Source organism: Pseudorca crassidens, chromosome 17 (genome assembly GCF_039906515.1).
Source record: "Pseudorca crassidens isolate mPseCra1 chromosome 17, mPseCra1.hap1, whole genome shotgun sequence".
Classification (NCBI taxonomy): domain Eukaryota; kingdom Metazoa; phylum Chordata; class Mammalia; order Artiodactyla; family Delphinidae; genus Pseudorca; species Pseudorca crassidens.
In genome coordinates this window covers 39,184,939-39,204,645 of record NC_090312.1, presented here as the reverse complement: position 1 = coordinate 39,204,645, position 19,707 = coordinate 39,184,939, and the positions used below count along the sequence as shown (strand labels likewise).

The window sequence follows — 19,707 nt, the reverse complement described above, 5'->3', positions numbered from 1 at the left end:
TAGAGCCCGTGAGCCACAACTACTGAGCCCGTGAGCCACAACTACTGAAGCCTGCGTGCCTAGAGCCCATGCTCCGCAACAAGAGAAGCCACCGCAATGAGAAGCCCGCGCACTTCAACGAAGAGTAGCCCCCGCTCACCGCAACTAGCCCGCATGCAGCAACGAAGAACCAATGCAGCCAAAAATAAATATTTTTTTTAAAAAGTATATCAAATTATTGATACACTTCATATGTGCCAGGGTATCTGCAGGAGAGAATTCCAGAACTGAAGTTGCCGGGTCAAAGGTACATTTTGTACTTTGGGTAGATATTGCCAGCTATCCCTCCATAGGGGAAGTCCGCCCTTAATATGTTTGAATCTTGAACGATGGGCCTGTTTTGCCTTTAAAATAATCTCTGCAAGTGACTGATGCTCACCGGAGGTTGAGAACCGCAGCTCTCCTCTCTCTTGATCACATGCTCTAAGCGGGTGAGGAGGGGAAAGGTTAAAAACCCAAACTCTCTACATGCTTTTAAAGCATGCACACAACAAAATTTCCAAACAGCTATTAGTACAAAAGCCCAGGAGAGCTCAGAAGCTGGGCTGGGAGCTCCTGGGATAGTCTGCAGCAAGAGTGAATACGCCTCCTGAGAACAGGGGCTTCAGGCTCAGCAGGCTCCTGATAAAGGACAGCAGTGCCACTCTGCCTCGTACAGGCTCAGACCACCATGGCTCGGCGTGGGAGAAGCTGGGGGACGATGACCTTTCAGGGTCCCTGCACCGAGACAATTACTCTTCAAAATTGCAGCCTGAGATGGAGCTATGGGGACAGGACAGGGCATGGGGGAAGCTCCAGAAACAAGGGGTGTGGGCTTCCGTGGTGGCGCAGCGGTTAAGAATCCGCCTGCCAGTGCAGGGGACACGGGTTCGAGCCCTGGTCCGGGAAGATCCCACGGAGCAGCTAAGCCCGTGCGCCACAACTACTGAGCCTGCACTCTAGAGCCCACGAGCCACAACTACTGAAGCCGCGCACCTAGAGCCTGTGCTCCACAGCAAGAGAAGCCCGCGTGCAGCAACGAAGACCCAACGCAGCCAAAAATATAAATAAATAATTTTATAAAAAAAAAAAAAAGAAGGGGTGTGCCATGGGGGTCTGTCTGGATTATGGCTTGGCAAGACTGGACTGAAAGAGTTATGTATAGCTATTTTATTGCATTGGAAAACGGAGTCTTCTTAATATAAATTCATGGTGAGGAAAAAAGTGCTCGCCTCCACAGCCAGCCAGCTGTCTGTATTATGGATCACTCAACTGCATTTCCACTCAACACTATGTGAGGGATTACCCCAAGCTATCGGGTGATGTTCTGCATTAATAATGAGTCTAGATTGTGCCCAGAGAAGTAAGTCATGTTCAGAGCAAAGAGGAAGGGACAGCTCTGCTTTGACTCTCCTCTGCAGTTATACTGTTAGTTGATATAATGCCTTGCCACTGAACAACGATTTTGGCAGCACTTCTGCCCAAACGAAGACAAGCACAATTCCCTTAATGTTTGGAAGCTTACTTTACAATATAGCAACGCAATGTAGCTAGGGAAAACATTTATTTAGCTAGGGATTTATTATCAGAAGATTACATGTTTAATCTGGTGCTATCACTTATTAGCATTTGATGTTGGCAAGCCACTAATCTTCCCAAACTGCAGTTTCCCTAGCTGGTAAATGAGAACAACAACAGCTGCTTTAATTAACGCATAGGGTGGTTCTCAGGACTCCCTTCCAAAAGAAATACTGCAAAAATGTCTCAGAAAAAAGCGTATGGTCTGTGCCAGACTGTGAAAGTGATTATGCACTTTGGAGCATTTATTTAGTAACCTCAAGTCATATCCATTGTAGAAATTCTCCTCGATCTGAAACGATAGCGTTGACTCTCAGAATTATGTCTGGTTCTTATAAAAAATCACTTCCCACCTATCCTCAGTAATGGGTTTTTTAACTATCAGCCTGGTTTTCACAGGTTCACAAACCTGCTCCCGCAGAAGCTGCCCCAGCCACGTGGACGGCAGTGCCCTTCTGCAGTTGCTCAGTCCTGTAACCTCAGAGTCACCTGTGACTCTTCTGTCATATCCATATGAAGATAAACTCTTTATATCACTCCATCAGCAAAGCTTGTAGGCTCTACCTTCAAAGTACAGGCACAGTCTGACCCCTCTCACCAGCCTGTCTGGGCCACCAGAATCAGTGCACTGGGTTTCTTCCAGCTCTCCGTGCTCCAGCCTTACCTGTGCCCCATTCTGTGCACAGTAGTCCTTTAAAAATAAAGTCAGTTCATGTCTCTCCACTGCTCAGAACCATCCAGTGACCCCTTCTTACTTAGATGCAACCACTGCCTGTGACTCCCACGTGGTCTATCCCGGCTTATCACTTGCCTGGCCCCCTGGTCTCCTTACCTTTCCTGAAACGTGCCACACCCACTCCTACCACTGCCATTTGCAGATGCTGTTCTCCTTGGGTGCTGTTCTTTCCAAACACTACGTATTCACTCATCCCTTTCTTCAGGGCTCTGCTCAGCGTCACCTTCTCTGACTGCAGCATGTAAAATAACAAGCCCTCCCTATGCCCCAAACCAGCGGGCACTCTCCATCCCCCTTATCCTGCTTTTCTCCATAGCACCTTCCCCATCTAACATATATATTTGTTTGTCTGTTGTTTGTCTTGCCCCCTCTTTCCTCCCACCCTTGCCACCAAATGTAAACTTCACAGAAGCAGAAACTTGGTTTTATTCATTGTTATGTCCCCAGACCCTAGAAGAGTACCTGACTCAGAGAGAAGGGACTCATGAAATATTCCACAACTCAGTGAACAAATGAATGAATGACTGGATGGATGGATGACCAAAGTAGGACACCTACATGCATACATAAGCAGATATGTAGATAAGCTGACATTAAAGTTATATGATAATCAATGATGTGGAACTTATTTTCCAATATTTATAGGCCATTTTTCTCTCTCTTGTAACTTTTCTTTCCATGTCTTTTGTTCATTTTTCCTATGGAGATGATCATATTGTTTTATTTTATGTGCTCTTTATATATTAAGAATTTTTGCTCATAGACATGCTTTCTATTTTGAAATGTGCCCTGTGGGATAAAGTACTGCTTTCATTTAAGGTGTCTGAAATGTCTTATAAGATTGAATAAGTAGCTAATGTATGAATCATTTCCTTTTTCTCTTTCTCTAATTCCAATTGGATTGTCAGAATTGGACTCTTGTGCTTTGGGGAACCATGGTTGTGAACATTCGTGTGTAAGCAGTGGAGGCTCTTTTGTGTGCCAGTGCTTTGAAGGGTATATACTCCGTGAAGATAGGAAAACCTGCAGAAGTAAGTTTTTATTGGAGTGGGCTCACATTACTGTATCTGACCTCTGCATGAAATCCACCGTCCTGATCTCTGTGTATCAGTTACTCTCAAAAACCAATGCCACAAGACCACTAAATGTAATGTGGGATCCTGGATCAGAAAAACATGACTTTGGCTTAAAAACTAAGGAAATATAAATAAGCTATGGACTTTGGTTGATATTACTGTATCAGTAATGGTCTATTAATTGTTAACAAACGTGTCACACTAGTATAATATGTTAATAATAGTGGAAACTGGGTATGGGGTTTATAGGACCTCTCTGTACTATCTTCAGTTCTTCTGTAGATCTAAAACTGTCCTAAATAATAAAGTCTATTAAAAAGAAAACAAACAAATGGACAAATGAAAAAAGTCAGTGCCAGAGCTACAACTGAAGATGTTCATTTATGCCCTGTGGAAAGAAACGACAGGTTGGCAGTGTGCTCTACTGGAAAGATGTACAGTCTGAAATCCAGTATTCTATCAGCTTCTAGCTCTGCCATTTATTAGCTGGGCAAGTTGCTTAACTTCTCTGAGCCTCTGTTTCTTTATCTTTAATAGTATTGTTGTTGTTGTTTCTGGTGGCACAAATCCCTCTTAGAGACCACCTTATGGTGAGGCCATTCTACGTCTCAGAAAGCAAGGCCTCTTAGATGGGGCCAAGACACGTCTCTATATAGTCAAAGGGGAGTGTGTAACCCTGAGCAAATGATTCCCACCCCTATCAGTCGTCTTTTTCTTAAGCTTCTCAAAAGTACTTTACAAAGAACAACTCATATTTCACATGTGAAGAAAAGATGGGTAACTGAAAGTATTTTTCTCATTTTTCAGAAAGGAAAGGTAAGGTTAAGTCATTCTCCAAAGTCATATGTCAGGGAAAAAGCCAAAATTAGATTTCAGTGCCACTAATCTAAATTGAGGTTGAATCTCCTAAGTAATCGTACCAACAGTGTTTCCTTTCTGATATCACAAACTGCATCTGCAGAAAGCTGATGATGGACTGCATATTTATGAGACACTGACGTAGGTGCTGGTGAATGACGGTGGCGGTGATAGTGAGGAAGTTGGGAGAGTGAGCCCGCATTGGAGCCGCTGAAGGTCATCCTCAGTTTTACCTTCCTCCCCACGGATCACTGAGCTCAGGGGGCCCTGGAGTCCAGGGGCTGAGATGGATGGAAATTCCCAGGTGAAGCCCAGGGAAAATTGATGTTGGTAACATTTAACTTGCTCTGCTATCCACAGGGAAAGATATCTGCCAAGCAGTAGACCACGGCTGTGAACACATTTGTGTGAACAGTGATGAGTCGTACATCTGCAAGTGCTTGGAGGGATTCCGACTCGCTGAGGACGGGAAACACTGCAGAAGTAAGTGGCTTCAAGGTGGAGGTGGACTTTTCCATCTGTGGGTCTTGGACAGTTGGAGAACTTCATTAAGCACTGAAAGTCTTCCTTTATAATCAGTGTCACTATTGTTAAGTTCCTGCCTTGGGTGCTCTGAAACTGTTGTGCTAGTGATCAGTACAATAGACCCTTAGTTCTTCAAGAATTTCTCAGTCAAGATCCTGAGTTGTCAGGCTTTTCGCTGCTTTTCACTTTCTCCCAGCTATAGGCCCTTTCCGCAAGAGTTGTGTGGGTGCTCAGAGCCTAGCACGGTGCCTGGCTAGCCATTGGATGGGATTAGAATCTCTGCCAGCAATCTCTATAAGGATCAAAGAACAGTTATAGTGCTATTTCTTCTTGGAAAACCTTATAAGTAAGGGCAGAAGGTGCGAGAAGGGCCGAAAGGATTTTCTGTGAGTCTTGTTTATCCATTCTATCATTTGCTTCTGTAGGTCACTCAAAACAGATTTTCTGAGAGTTTACTTAGAAGGTATATTGGTCAGGGTTCTCCAGACAACCAGTAAAATGTGTGTGTGTGTGTGTGTGTGTGTGTAGATCGATAAATAGACAGGGAATCTGTAGGGCAGGCTGGCAGGCTGGAGACCCAGGGAAGAACCGATGTTGCAGCTGTAATCCAAAGGCAGTCTGGAAGCAGAATTCCCTCTTCCTTTTGGGGAATTCAGTCTTTTTTTTCTCTAAAGGTCTTCAAGATAAGGCCCACCCACAATATGGAGGATAATCTGCTTTACTCAAAGTCTCCTGATTTAAATGTTAATCTCATCTAAAAAAAATACCTTCACAGCAACATCTAGACTGGTGTTTGACGCAACAACTGGGCACCATAGCCTAGACAAGCTGACACATCAAGTTAACCATCACAGCCCCCAACAGAAGAGACAGGGTTGGCCGAGCTCAGTGAGGTGGGCAGTAGACAAGAACAGGGTGGGGATTTTTCCTCCACTGTGACATTCTGAGCTGTTAATCCCTACTTTGGGTGATCTTGACACTGTCTACTTGCTTTTGTGATACTCTGCTCCGGTGGGCAGAATGTTCTTTTTTTTTAGTTAAAAAAAAGAAATTCAATCGCTCTTGAGGTTGATTTGGGGGAATATCCTCATGGATACCCGAAATAACTGGGGGCCTCCACAGGTCAACCTTAGTGGGGTTGGGGAGAGCTCATTCCTCATTCTTCTGCCAGGAAGAGGGGCTTCTACTGTTAGTGAGAAGTTCTGTCTGAAAAACCGATTCCTGGGATGCCTGTGGGTCCGTGGCCTGACTCTGCAGGGCTCCCTACACTAGCCTATGTTTTGCCTTCACAAGGGGGTGTCCTTCTACGGAGCCCATGGCTGCAGTTCTGCCCATTATGTCTGCCTGAGCCATTTGTTCATGCTTCTCTTTCTGTAAGCATGGGCACACGTGTGCATCATTTCTTTATTCAATGTATTTTTTCCTCAATAAGTTGAGCTATTTGTACACAATTGTACACAAGGCACAACTTCTTCCTGTGAAATTTGATTGCTAAATCAAATCCCACCATTCCCACTTCCAGAGGGATCTGTAGTCACTGATTCCAATTTTGTAGGAAGCTTCTCCTTTTAGGGAGCTAATGACCGAAAAGAACCAGAGAGCCAAAGGCTTTCATGCCGTGGAGGAGGACTACTCAGGACACATCCTGCTTCAGCTGTGTCATCAACTGGTTGTACGACCTTGGGCAACTCTGTGAAACTTCGTTTCTTCATTTATACCTTGGGTATAATTATCCCTGCCCTCCTCTTTCCACAGGATGTTGTGAAGATTAAAAGGCTGTAACTACTCTGGAGAGTTTAAAGTATCTCAGACATGAGAAATGTTCATCAGACAATTAAAACTGAAGCGTTTGGGATGTCTATGGGGAAAATTCAGTAGCTTGGGAAAACCAAAACTCAAAGCACATGGAACAATTCTAAAAATTAACAATAAATCCAGGACACGTGATCACCCATCTGACCACGCAGTTTCATGGGAGCTAGAGCTTTCTGAGAGGTTTCCTTTACCATGCCCTATCCTGAGTATTAGACTGAAAGGGGGGATGTTATAGAGGAAGTTTGAATAGAGATTTTTTAAAATGGATTATTTCTATGATCTGTCCTGACATGACTGTTCAATCCAGCTCATTTCTACATTGATGAGGTTGCTTAACTTCCTTCATTACCCTCAGGGAAGGATGTCTGCAAATCAACCCACCACGGCTGTGAACACATTTGTGTTAATCGTGGCAGTTCTTACATCTGCAAATGCTCAAAGGGATTTATTCTAGCTGAGGATGGAAGACGGTGCAAAAGTAAGTGATCTCAACTTGGTTTTTTTGCCTTAATTTGGTTTGGGAGCAACTGCTTTTTGGAGTATTTGCAGGAAATAAATCCCTCACCTCTGCTTCTACCATAGATATAAATGTGTATGCATAGATACAGAATGGGGAAGAGAGAGCTTAACTGCACCTATGAAAAAACTTATGGTTTTAGTTAACAGTAAGTTCACTATCAGCTAAGAGGCTAGAATGAGCCTAGCTGAATAAGAATATCTGGAATGAGGGAGGTAAGACTTGTGCTTTTAAACTTAAAAAATAATACCTCTAAAGTAGCAGAAAAAATTTTGAGTTATTTTATCATCTCAGAGTAGAGAAGAATTTTCTAAACATGACATGAAACATAAAAGCCATAAAAGAAAAAAAAGGGAAAATGTACAGTGAGAGATTAAAGCTACATTTTTTTTACCTCTTAGTTATCAGAGTTCAAAAAGTTTGATTCGGGGGCTTCCCTGGTGGCGCAGTGGTTGAGAGTCTGCCTGCCGAGGCAGGGGACGCGGGTTCGTTCCCCGGTCCGGGAGGATCCCACATGCTGCAGAGCGGCTGGGCCTGTGAGCCATGGCTGCGGAGCCTGCGCGTGCGGAGCCTGCGCGTCGGAGCCTGTGCTCCACAACGGGAGAGGCCACAACTGAGAGGCCCGCGTAATGCAAAAAAAAAAAAAAAACAAAAAAAAAAAGTTTGATTCCTTATATTGGCAATGGTGTGTGTGTGTGTGTGTGTGTGTGTGTGTGTTTTGGCTGCACTGGGTCTTAGTTGCAGCACGCAGGATCTTCATTGCCACGTGTGGGATCTTTTAGTTGCGGCACACGAACACTTAGTTGTGGCACGTGAACTCTTAGTTGCGTCATGTGGGATCTAGTTCCCTGACCAGGTATCAAACTCAGGCCCCTCCATTGGGAACGTGGAGACTTTAGCCACTGGACCACCAGGGAAGTCTCCAGCAATGGTATGTTGTAATAGGCAATTGTAAATTTATCACTAGGCGTCTGAATTGGTACAACTTCTGGGAGGGCAATTTGGTGATATTTTAAAGGCAGTTCCAGTTCTAGGAGTTTATCCCACAGATAAGTGCATGTGTTCTTATCACATAAGAACACATAGCCATATTTAAAGGGATATTTTGTGCAGCGTTATTTGCAGTAGCAAAAATGGGAAATAAGGTAAATGTCTATCCATAAGATACTGATTAAATAAATTATGGTACATCTATACAATAGAATACTATACAGCTGTTAAAAGGAATGAAGCAGCTCTAGATGTATCCCCAAGATATTTTAGGTGAAAAAAGCATGGTGCTGAATGGTTTTTATAGTATGTTACCATTGATGTATTTTGCAAAAGGCTCTCTCTAACCTATATTCTCTCTCTCAATATAGACATAGCTATATAGGTAGATAGAGATGGAGATATATAGATATAGATACCCTTTGTAGTGTTTGAACTTTGTTCCATGTGCATGTAATATTTTTTTTTAGAAAAAAATAAAAAGGATAGAGACAAGATTTAGAAAGCATCATGGTGGGGAAGTTCAATATGATGTCAAGTGAAAAATAAAGGAAGATCTATGTAGGAAAAAAGACTTGAGGTACCTTTCAAATACCAAACTGACAATCTCCTCACCCATTAATTATATGACACTCCCCCCCCAAACCCCAGGGAAAGAAAGGACATTGGGGAGAAGCTACAGCTGAGTATGAGGACAAAGACACTTTGTCTCAGAGAAGCTGTGTGATTAATTAGTTAAGATCATGAGCTTCGACAGACCTGGATTTGAACACCCTATTCATACATTTGTGTGACCTTGGAGAAATTATTTAACTCGAGTCTCAGTTTCTTCGTATAATATGAAGACAATACCTCACAGAATCGTTATGAGGAATACATGATATCATGTATTTAAAGGTGTTTAGCCCAGTGCTGGCACATTCCAATTGCTCGACAAATGATAGCTACAAATGTAATCATCAACAGCAGAGCTGTCTACAGATGGGGCTTCAGTGGTGAAGTGATGAGTTCCTCATCAGAAGAGGTATTCAGGTCCAGGCTGAATGAATGGCTACTGGGTAGGGATGCAGTAAAGATGTGAGCAACAGGGGTGGCTGGACCAGTGGCTTTTAAAGGTCTTGTCCAACCCTGAAATTCTGGAACTCTGTGAAAATTAAGTTCAGAAGGCAAAACGCTGCTCCGTTCCAGTCTCATTGACTTAACTACCCAAAGAAAACATCCAAGGAAAGCTGAGTGACCTTCCTGCAAACAAGTAGCCAGCAAGAGGGACTGTCATTCTCCCTGGATCTAAAAGTGAGAGTCTGGCACCTCTCACCCTGATGCTCTTCCACTAGACCTAGGATTCTTGTTTCCTGGCGAAGCCTTCTACACCCCTCTATGCATGGAGGCTGCAGGTGTTGGTTTCATTCTGTAAGAAAAGAGTATATGGGGAAGAGGAGAAAACAGATTCACTGCTGGAAAATTATTTCACTATTTATGAAATCTGCTGGAGAGTCACGTGCACAGTCCTTGAGATTCAGGCTATGAATGTAAATGAAGCTCTGAATTGGCCTTTTCCTCTTTCATTAATAACAGATCAATAGGTTGGGTAAAGAGGATAAGCACTTAATGAAGAAAGAGAGGAACCCAACTCTTCCAACACACACACACACACACACACAATTACATTAGCATGTTAGTTAAGCCCAGGAATAGAAATATTTTTGCATGTCTTTACTTCCTAATATTGCTGTGCTTCATTTTCAAATATTAGACAGCTGCTTGATATGTAAAAGAGAATGTATATTGCGTACTGTAGACTGTTTGAAATGAGATCATTCATTTGGGATCTGTAAATTTTTCTTATGCAGCCCTAAATAACAAAAAAATCTCTCTACGCCCAGTTTGCTTACGTATTTGCATGAAGCTTTTACTGTCACCCATCTGAGTTGCCTGGAAAACTTCCATATAGATAAAAGAATTCAGTGATAATTCAGTTTAAAACTTTAAAAGGTCAATAGGGGGGAATTCCCTGGCGGTCCAGTGGTTGGGACTCCGTGCTTTCACTGCCGAGGGCCCAGGTTCGCCGAGGGCCCAGATTCGGTCCCTGGTTGGGGAGCTAGGATCCCACAGGCTGTGTGGCTTGGCCAAAAAAAAAAAAAAGAAAAAGTCAATAGGATACTTACGGGTGTGCTACCCAATGGACACCATCTCCTTGATTTATTCTGTCAGCAAGCATTTATTTAACAACTCTTGTGTGCCAGGTATTGGAGGTACAGAAATTAATGAGAAATGGCTCCTGCTGAGGAGGAACTGGCAGACTAGAGGAGGAAACTGACACATAATTAACTAGCTGTTGTACAGTGTGGAGCACTGCACAGAGTACACTGGACTATAAGCAACGTGGTGTCAGGGATTTTGCTTTGGTCACTGTTGCAATCCTACTGCACTGACTGCCTTACACAAAGCAGGTGCTCAATAAACAATTATTTGTCCACTAAATTAGTAGTGTTAGGGCTACACAGAGAGTAACTAAGACAAGCTGGGTTACTAGGAGATCTCCCTGGAAGAGGTGATGGCCGAGCTGAACTGGAAGACTTTCCAAGTCCGTTGTCTGTCAGATGCCAGCACCGGGGTGATATCACCCGCCTGGAGTAAAGTTATTGGAATCTTTTGGGTGCTGTCAGACCCTTCAGAGTACTGTACACACAGTCCCTCCCAGACTTGGCTGCCGGTGACCCAGGGTACAGTGTGGACCTGGTTTCCAATTTGTACATCGGCTGTGTTTTTGCTTGTGGAAAATACAATTTTAACAATTTGACAAGCCGCATATAAAGGCAATTCTGAGTATTGTTGCTCGTTACTCTCCCTACCCTTTGTCTGTCCTGTGTATTATGTAAAGAATAAAGGTGGCTCTCCCAAGTGGTTATACCTCCAGTGGAAGCAGAGTTTTTTGTTTTTTGTTTTTTTTGCGGTACGTGGGCCTCTCACTGATGTGACCTCTCCCGTTGCGGAGCACAGGCTCCAGACGCGCAGGCTCAGCGGCCATGGCTCATGGGCCTAGCAGCTCCGCGGCATGTGGGATCTTTCCGGACCGGGGCACGAACCCGTGTCCCCTGCATCGGCAGGCAGACTCTCAACCACCGCGCCACCAGGGAAGCCCAGTTTTCTTCTCTTGTGCATAAGTGATTTTTATCATTTAACTAGCTCAACTTTCCTTTCATTCCTGTAGGATGCACTGAAGGCCCAGTTGACCTGGTCTTTGTGATCGATGGATCCAAGAGCCTCGGAGAAGAGAATTTTGAGATTGTGAAGCAGTTTGTCACTGGAATTATAGATTCCTTGGCAATTTCCCCAAAAGCCGCTCGAGTGGGGCTGCTCCAGTATTCCACGCAGGTCCGCACAGAGTTTACACTGAGAAACTTCAGCTCGGCCAAAGACATGAAAAAAGCTGTGGCCCACATGAAATACATGGGCAAGGGCTCTATGACCGGACTGGCTCTGAAACACATGTTTGAGAGAAGTTTTACCCAAGTAGAAGGGGCCAGGCCGCTCTCCGCACGGGTGCCCAGAGTGGCCATCGTGTTAACAGATGGACGGGCTCAGGATGATGTCTCCGAGTGGGCCAGTAAAGCCCAGGCCAATGGTAATATGGGATGGAGGTGTGGTTTACACCACTCAAGTTTCGGGTTTCTTAAACTCACTTGGTGTTCACATGGGGCCACAGGAGTGAGATTCTTTGAGCGAACAGAAAGGCTTCCTGTCCCCACTGTTACACACCTTTACTAAACTGCCACCTAGTGGCCTTAAAGGCACCCCACAGGAGTTAAAGGACTTGGGAAGGATACGAAAATCTTGCGGACTATACCTGAGTAATCATCTACTGTGATTTACTAGCCAGGGTGTGACCGCCAGAGCAGAGAATCAATCCTGCACGTGCTATTTAACCAGAGAAATACACAACAGTTCCCAGACACTGGTCTGGTTGCTTTAGAATCACCTGAAGAGCTTGATAAAAATTGACTCCTGGTAGGAGGAACGCTTACCAATAGTTTTTTTTCCTTTTTTAAGCAATGCTTCCAGTGAACACTCTGGGAGTGCAGTGGCCTTAGGACAGCGAATACTCGTGTTTGCAGGAGGCAAAAGTTAACTTTCGAGAAAATCAAAATGTCAGACAAGATCGTGACCCTAAACTCTTGTTGCTCAGTAGAGCTCAGCCTCTTCTCTGAGGTTTGTCTGACTCCATGTATAATGCAGGGGGACTTGAGGTTACTTCATTTGTGTCTAGATGTCAAGTGTGGCGGGGGAGTATGGCTCTTGACGAAAGGAAACCCAAAAGCTATGATGGTTGGTGGAGAGAGCTTGAGGGAAAGTGTCTGGATTCCTTGGGGAGATGAGAAACCTTGAGGTTGTGAAGCAGTTTGCTTGAAAGCTGCTTTCTTTAAGAACTTGTCGTGGGCACATTGCTGCAGCAGGTCCTGTAAGCGGGAAAGGATATGTACCAACCAGGGCTCCATTCAAGACTTTATGGACTCAGTGCCTCCATCAGGCATGGAACACAGTACATGTGTGACCAGTCCTTGCTGAGTGAGTGAACAAAGGGTGAAAGTGCTGGCAATAGCACTGGTGAACTCCGTTCCTGCTCACAGAAAGGCTGGTTCACCTCAACATTCAGTCACTCTCTTCACAGAGGAGGCCGTTTTATTGATATTGCTTACGTCACTCTTTTTTTCTGAACCCAATAGAGTAGGAGCCACAAAGTGTCCTGCCTGAATCATCTGGGTGGATTTTAAAACTGGCTGCTCACACGCAGTTCCCCTGCTTCTAGACTAGCTTACCTGAGCCTATGTCAAACCCACAGGCCCCTCTAATCTGCATTCTTAAAATGTATAGGGGAAAGCACCCTGTCTCCAAAATCAGTTGTCAACCCTTTTATTTGTCTCATTGAAGCCAATCTACCTTACTCTTACCCAAATTTCCACGAATCCTCCAAAGACAGGTGGTGGAAGAAACATGTTTACTTGGTTCTTGAATCAACAAGATTTATCTGAAGTGACATCCTCTAACGAATTTAATTACTCCTACGTATAGCTAACACAATCTTAAAATAGTAGTTATCCTTTTTAGGAAGCTGTGCATAAAGTCACTGGGCTCTCAGACAAATATGCTGAACTTGGCTGTTGACCTGACACAGACTTTAGAACGAGGCCAACTCTTGCCCTTTGGCTTTTAAAGAGCCATTTTTATGTCTGTTTTTTTTAAAAAAATCTAGTCTAATGAATTAGCCAGAATAAGATACCTGCTGAAAAATGTTGAAAATCAAGCAGAACTTAGGTTCTTATTATGTTTTACTTTCAGTTGAAGAGGATATTGGGGAAGGGAGTCTAATGATTCATTTTGTTTAGAAAAGCTTTTGGAACAATCTCATATGCCTCTTGAAATCTAAGGTTGATACTTGGGTTTGTTCTTTTTTCTGACTTACGGGATTTCCATTGGTCTGCAGATTCTCCTTTTCAGCTTAGCACCTCCTCACAAGGCTTTGTCCTCCCAAGATGGGTGGGCAGAATACAGCTTCACTTGGCCACAGGTCACTTAAAGTTCCTATCTGTACCTCTGAGAAGTAGAACCTAGGTTACAAGGTCATAAACTGACCTGTTTCTTAGAATTCTCCCAGAAGAGATTCTCATTTAGTAAGCCATAAGGTAGTGCTCTTTTCTACTTTACCACAAGGCTAATTCAGGGAAAAGTTGAAGATTTGTTAATGACCTTGTCCAGAGCTGAGCAACAGGTTGGTGGTCTAGCTCCCCAACCTCCTTCATGCCTCACCTTCCTCTCGCTTGGATCCCTGTCTTTTGCTCACAAGGCCAAAATAAAAATGATGCAAAAGTAAAGGGAGGTTGACATGGACCCCTCAAATCACACCACTTATTAATATCCAGCTGGCTGTGGGTGCAGTACACACAACTTCCAGATCCTGGGAATACAACTCTAACTACTGTGTTCTTTTTTTTTAATTTAAGTAAAGTCGGTTTACAATGTTGTGTTAGTTTCAGGTATACAGCAAAGTGATTCAGATTATATATATATCACATATATATAATCACACAGATATATTATTCTTTTTCAGATTCTTTTCCATTATAGGTTATCATAAGGTATTGAATATAGTTCCGTGTGCTGTACAGTAGGACCCTGTTGTCTATTTTATATATAGTTGTGTGTCTGTTAATCCCAAGCTCCTATTTTATCCGTCCCCGCCCCTTTCCTCTTTGGTAACCATAAGTCTGTTTTCCATGTCTGTGTAACTACCCTGTTCTTAACTTGCTCTGTTCCTTAGGTGTAACCATGTATGCTGTTGGGGTAGGGAAAGCCATTGAGGAAGAACTACAAGAGATTGCCTCTGAGCCCACAGAAGAGCATCTCTTCTATGCCGAAGACTTCAGCACGATGGGCGAGATAAGTGATAAACTACGGAAAGGCATATGTGAAGGTAGTATAGCTTACGTCTAGGAGAGACCTTAGCAAACAGAGCAACATGTGAATGAGAAATTCTCAACCCACTCCTTCAAAGTGCTCAAAAAAGTGCCTCCCTTGTAGGCAGGGCCAGTGATGCCCAGAAACACTAAGCACAAAGTGGAATAGGGGAGAGAGAAGACAAAATAATAGCTAACGTTGCTTGAGCACTTGCTCTGTACTGAGCAGTGTGATGAGTGTTCTGACACATGGCAAAATGCTTAATCCTCACAAAAACCCTATGGAGATGAACACGTAACTAGAAAAAACCATTATATGAATCAGGAAAGCTGATGCACATTTTGGGATATACCTGTAACTAGAGTGGAAAGGGATGGTAGTCCTTCCAAGCTCACTGATGAAAATGTAAAGAATGCCCTCTTGCATGGACTACTTCTGTTTACAGAACATTAAACTGCCCTTTAGAATTTAGAATTTCTTATGTATAGGAGCCCCTCGTGCTTTTCTCCAGTTCACTACTGTGTGGGTGTCCTTGCATATAGCAGTTCTGCCCATTTTTCCTTTTACTTCTGTCCCAGCTTCAGTCGCCAGTAAAATCCCAGTCAAAGTGATGTGTCTTATTCCTCCACAGGAAAGAGCACTGGGATGAAAGAGGCCAGGAAGGGAAGGCCTTTCAGATTTCTAATGCAACTTGATAATGTTTTGCCTCTAAGCTCTTTCATTTAAGCTGAAACACCTCAAATGGAGCTGCTGCCACTGCAACTTAACCCTTGGACAAACTTAATTTTTTTTCCCACCCTACCTTCTAGACATAACATTTTTGGGGATATTCTTAAGATGCATTTAAGGGATCCAGGCTTCTCTTACTAGAGAGAACTGCCCTAGAAAGGTCTTAGATTATCGGGGGAACCAAGTGCTTTTGTGAATCGGTGGTGTTACCAAATCAAACCAGAACATCCTGGGTGGTGGCAGGTAGGTAAGGAGTTGGTCTGGGACCAGTTTCCTAAAGAACACATGCGCCCATGTGGACAACTGTCACTCTTTTGGTCATCTTTTACCTCTCAGCTCTGGAAGACTCTGGTGGAAGACGGGATTCCCCAGCAGGGGAACTGCCAAAGAGGGCGCGCCAGCCAACAGGTACATTTTTTAAAAGCCGTATTTTTAGAATCTTTGGTTGATACTTACACCATGGTTTCCCCACAGACAAAAGTTGTTCCATCACACAGGAAACATTTACACTTTTTTAGCCATAGTTGGTAATAGCCTCTCTGCTGACAGTCTTTCTGCCATAGTATGTCCCAAAATAAAGCTATGTACCCCATTCTAGGAATACCAAGTACCTTACTCTGACAGCTGATGGCTATATTATAACCACAGCCATGTTAAACAGGTTTGACTTCAGTTTTCTTTCTCTTTACAGAATCTGAGCCAGTCACCATAAATATCCGAGACATACTTTCCTGTTCTAATTTTGCAGTGCAACACAGATATCTGTTTGAAGAAAACAATCTTGCACGGTCTACACAAAAACTTTTCCATTCGACAAAATCCTCAGGTAATTCCAAGTAAAATATTACTATAGGGTAATTTGCTATCAGCCTCTCAATTTCCCAACAAACTCAGCTTAAGGGAGGACAGGAAAGGAGGAAGTAGGAGTGGGGGAAAGAGAAGAACTTAAGGAAAATGAGAACTGAAAGAATAAACTAAAAGAAAGTGGAGTAGTCCTCCCGCAGTCCACAGTAAAAGCCCCTTCCAGCACTGGAAGCACATACAGCCCTTTCCTGGTATTTACTGGATGTGGCTGCATGGAAAAAGCTGAACATTTCTTTCATTATGGTTTCCTTCATATGCTGATTCAGTCCTACTGTTATGCGTCTGGGAAGTTTGGTGGGTTATGGAGTTGAACACTTTCCATCTGCTTTCTTAGGAAGTCCTTTGGCAGAAAAACACAATCAATGCAAATGTGAAAACCTTATAATGTTCCAGAACCTTGCAAATGAAGAAGTAAGAAAATTAACGCAGCGCTATATCCTTTTCTAATGTTATGCTTCTGTATGGAATGCAAAGAATATTACCACAACTTCAAAAAATACTATATATGGGTATATATCAAATGAAGTCATTTCCACAAAGTCAAGAACAGTGAACTCCAAGAAAGGCTTTTTCTTAAACAGACTGATTGATAGGTGCTTGAGAGCCAAGGGCAAGCCAAGCTTCTGGCACAGGTCAAGCACTTAGCTGCTATCTGCGGTTGGTTCTAGGAGGTTTAGCAGTAAGGCCAGTCTGCCAGTCAGTATGCAAGGTAAAGAAAAAAGACTTACTTAACTCCTTCTCTGCTGGGAGGAAATGAAAGCTATATACGAGATCTGAAGTGCATTAAAGATACAGTGGGTATAGGCAAAGACTTATGTAGAATGAAGAGGTTTCAAAGTCTTTTACCTAAACTCCAAACCCTTCCTTTGGCCCCAAGCCACACTGCGGCCACATCTGGTCAGTGTGTAGGTTTAGAGGACTGGGGTGGGGGTTTTTTTGTTTGGCAGCAGAGATCTTTTTTATCAGCACTCTAAGATGAAACATTCTACCAAGGGAACAGCAGGATCCAATGATTCATTAAAACATTACAAATAAAAGGGATGCTTTGGGATAATGGAGAAATGAGGACTCAGTGCTTTTATACACTGAACACACCCTGCCAACTGCTCTGAACTTAAAATTATAGTAAGCTGCCTGATATCTAGCTCAACATGCATCAACTAGTCTAAAGGGAAATGGTTTAATTCTGAATTATTTCTGTGCAAATGGGTTTATAAAATAAAGAACAGCATACAGCCATTCCCTCTCTGAAAACTGGAAATATGCTCCATAAAGTAAAGTAAAATAATCTGACAGTGTTTAATACAGGTGATGAATCCAGGCTCTCATTCTGCCATTGAGGGAGCAGGTGGAGGGTATTAAGAAGCTTCAGGAAGGAAGACAAATGTTTATTGTAATGCTCCTCTGCTCTGCCTTTTCCCAGCCCACCTCTGAGAGTTTACCTCACAAGAGAATAAGGCAGTTATATAGAAAAGAGAATAGGTTGGGACTTCCCTGGCAGTCCAGTGGTTAAGACTTTGCCTTCCAATGCAGGGGTGCGGGTTCAATCCCTGATCAGGGAGCTAGGATCCCACATGCCTCGCTGCCAAAAACCCAAAACATAAAACAGAAGCAATATTGTAACAAATTCAATAAAGATTTTAAAAATGGTCCACATCCAAAAAAAGAAAAAAAATCTAAAAAATTATAAAAAAAATAAAAGAGCACAGGTCAGAAGTCTTCAAGGCTGCTACACTTTGGTCCTATCATCATTGGTGAAAACTCCCCATCTTTCTTCATCTCTTCTAATGTCATATCTTACTTTCCAAGGCCTAATCCTTTTGTTTTCTTCTCTTCACCTCATTCCCAACATTATCAGTTTGGCTTCAAGAGGTGTGCTATGGCAAATTAATTTATAAGCAACAGGGGTGTGAGTAGAATTAAAATTTTTAATAAGAAAAATCTGAAATATCTGGCTTTAAAGTTAAAAAAAGAAAAGAGTATTTAACCCCATACAGATTTATAGTCTTGATAGCACGTGCTAATGAGTTACTATAAACTTATAAGTCAGAATTTTAAAATACTTACTTAACAGAAATGGGGAAAAAAAAAAACCAAAAGCCTTAGATTTTTCAGGACACAAATTCTTATGTAGATAAATCAGGTTGATTTGAATGTAAATAAATATAGGCCATTCAGATTCCTCTTCCTTAATTTGAGATTTACTAGAAGAAATGACACAGAGAATGGAAGCCCTGGAAAATCGCCTGAGATACAGATGAAGATTCAAAATGCTACATGTATTTGTACGTCATTGTATCAAGGATTACAGTGAAACAGTTCAGAGCCCCCAAAGCTCAAGCTATCATTAATTCTGTAAGGTTGTAAACTAAAACATAACTAGTACTGAGAAAGCTGGTTTGCTATAGAGCAAAGGCAAAAAGTACACATTAACTTGTATAAATTCATTGAGAAAAAAAATCTTTCAGAATCCTAAAATGAGTTTATCAAGTGAGAACAAATAAGCTATGCAAGATATTCTGTAATATACTGTGGACACATTTGCTTTTGCCTTGTTCTGCCTTAGTGTTGCAATCTTATTTGACTCCAAAATAAAGTTTGCACAGTCTTACTTCCATAGAACACTGGCCATGGGAAAACTATTTTTTTTTTTTGTATTGGACTTTACCTTGATATATGTATATGGATGTATACATAAAGTCATAGAACATATGTATCGTGTAACAAGTTACATTTTTTAATACAATATTAAAATTCACTTCAGAGAATGGTACTGTGTAAAATTCTAAGTTTAACTTTAAATGCAAGGTATGTATACATGAGAAATGGCTGAAACACATATGAAAAAAATGTTGAGTCTCACTGAGAATCAGGAAAACGCAGGTTAAAACAATCAGCTTGGCAAAAGTTAGCATGTCTGACTATAGCATTGGTAAAGATGTGAAAATACGGGGGCTCTTGTACACTGCTGGTGAGAACACAAATGGGCAGCCTCTGGAGTATAATCTATCAACACCTAGTAAAACTGAAAATGCAGCCCTACCCTGTACTCTAGCTACTGCAGTTACAGGTATCTAACTAGATGATTTTAGCCTCCTCGGTAGTGTATGCAGCCTGTTGCCTATACAGGTTGCCCTAACGGACGTTGGAGACAGCCCTTTCCAGTGTAAATTAATGACTGGCATGCTGTCCCCAATCCAGGCTCCAGACAGGTATGCACGGTACCTTTGGAAAGCGCCAGGGCACAGTGGCCAGGGTCCACATTGGCCAAATCATAATGTCCATCAGCACCAAGCTGCAGAACGAGGAACATGTGATTGAAACACTCCGCAAGGCCAAGTTCAAGTTCCCTGGCCGCCAGAAGATCTATATCTCCAAGAAGTGGGGATTTACTAAGTTTAATGCAGATGAATTTGAAAACATGGTGGCAGAAAATTGGCTCATCCCGGGGCCTGTGGGGTCAAATACATCCCTAATCGTGGCTCTCTGGACAAATGGCAGGCCCTGCACGCATGAGAGCCTTGGCGCTGTCCCCTCCTTACTCATGC

At 42.7% G+C, this 19,707-nt stretch overlaps 1 protein-coding gene, 1 long non-coding RNA gene and 1 pseudogene across 5 annotated transcripts in view; 2 read left to right on the top strand and 1 right to left on the bottom strand.

The window, feature by feature from the left end:
* MATN2 (matrilin 2) overlaps window positions 1-18,927 on the top strand; it is a 155,403-nt gene extending 136,476 nt beyond the window's left edge. For 2 of the 4 annotated variants that reach the window (XM_067711672.1, XM_067711670.1), the window contains 9 exons: window positions 3,241-3,363; window positions 4,627-4,749; window positions 6,962-7,084; window positions 11,325-11,738; window positions 14,430-14,582; window positions 15,632-15,703; window positions 15,987-16,121; window positions 16,494-16,592; window positions 18,365-18,927. In XM_067711672.1, coding sequence (XP_067567773.1) covers window positions 3,241-3,363; window positions 4,627-4,749; window positions 6,962-7,084; window positions 11,325-11,738; window positions 14,430-14,582; window positions 15,632-15,703; window positions 15,987-16,121; window positions 16,494-16,592; window positions 18,365-18,420 — 1,298 coding nt within the window. In that variant the 3' untranslated portion in view covers window positions 18,421-18,927. The remainder of the gene's footprint in view (window positions 1-3,240; window positions 3,364-4,626; window positions 4,750-6,961; window positions 7,085-11,324; window positions 11,739-14,429; window positions 14,583-15,631; window positions 15,704-15,986; window positions 16,122-16,493; window positions 16,593-18,364) is intronic. The other 2 variants (XM_067711671.1, XM_067711673.1) reach the window with 2 other exon arrangements.
* Window positions 7,840-10,237, bottom strand: LOC137210060 (uncharacterized). Its single transcript, XR_010936258.1, has 2 exons — window positions 10,006-10,237; window positions 7,840-9,521 (listed from the first exon to the last, which is right to left on the bottom strand). It is a non-coding gene; the product is annotated as an uncharacterized lncRNA (long non-coding RNA).
* A 281-nt stretch (window positions 18,928-19,208) lies between the features above and the next one.
* Window positions 19,209-19,316, top strand: LOC137210806 (small nucleolar RNA SNORA70; annotated as a pseudogene).
* Window positions 19,317-19,707: the final 391 nt, after the last annotated feature.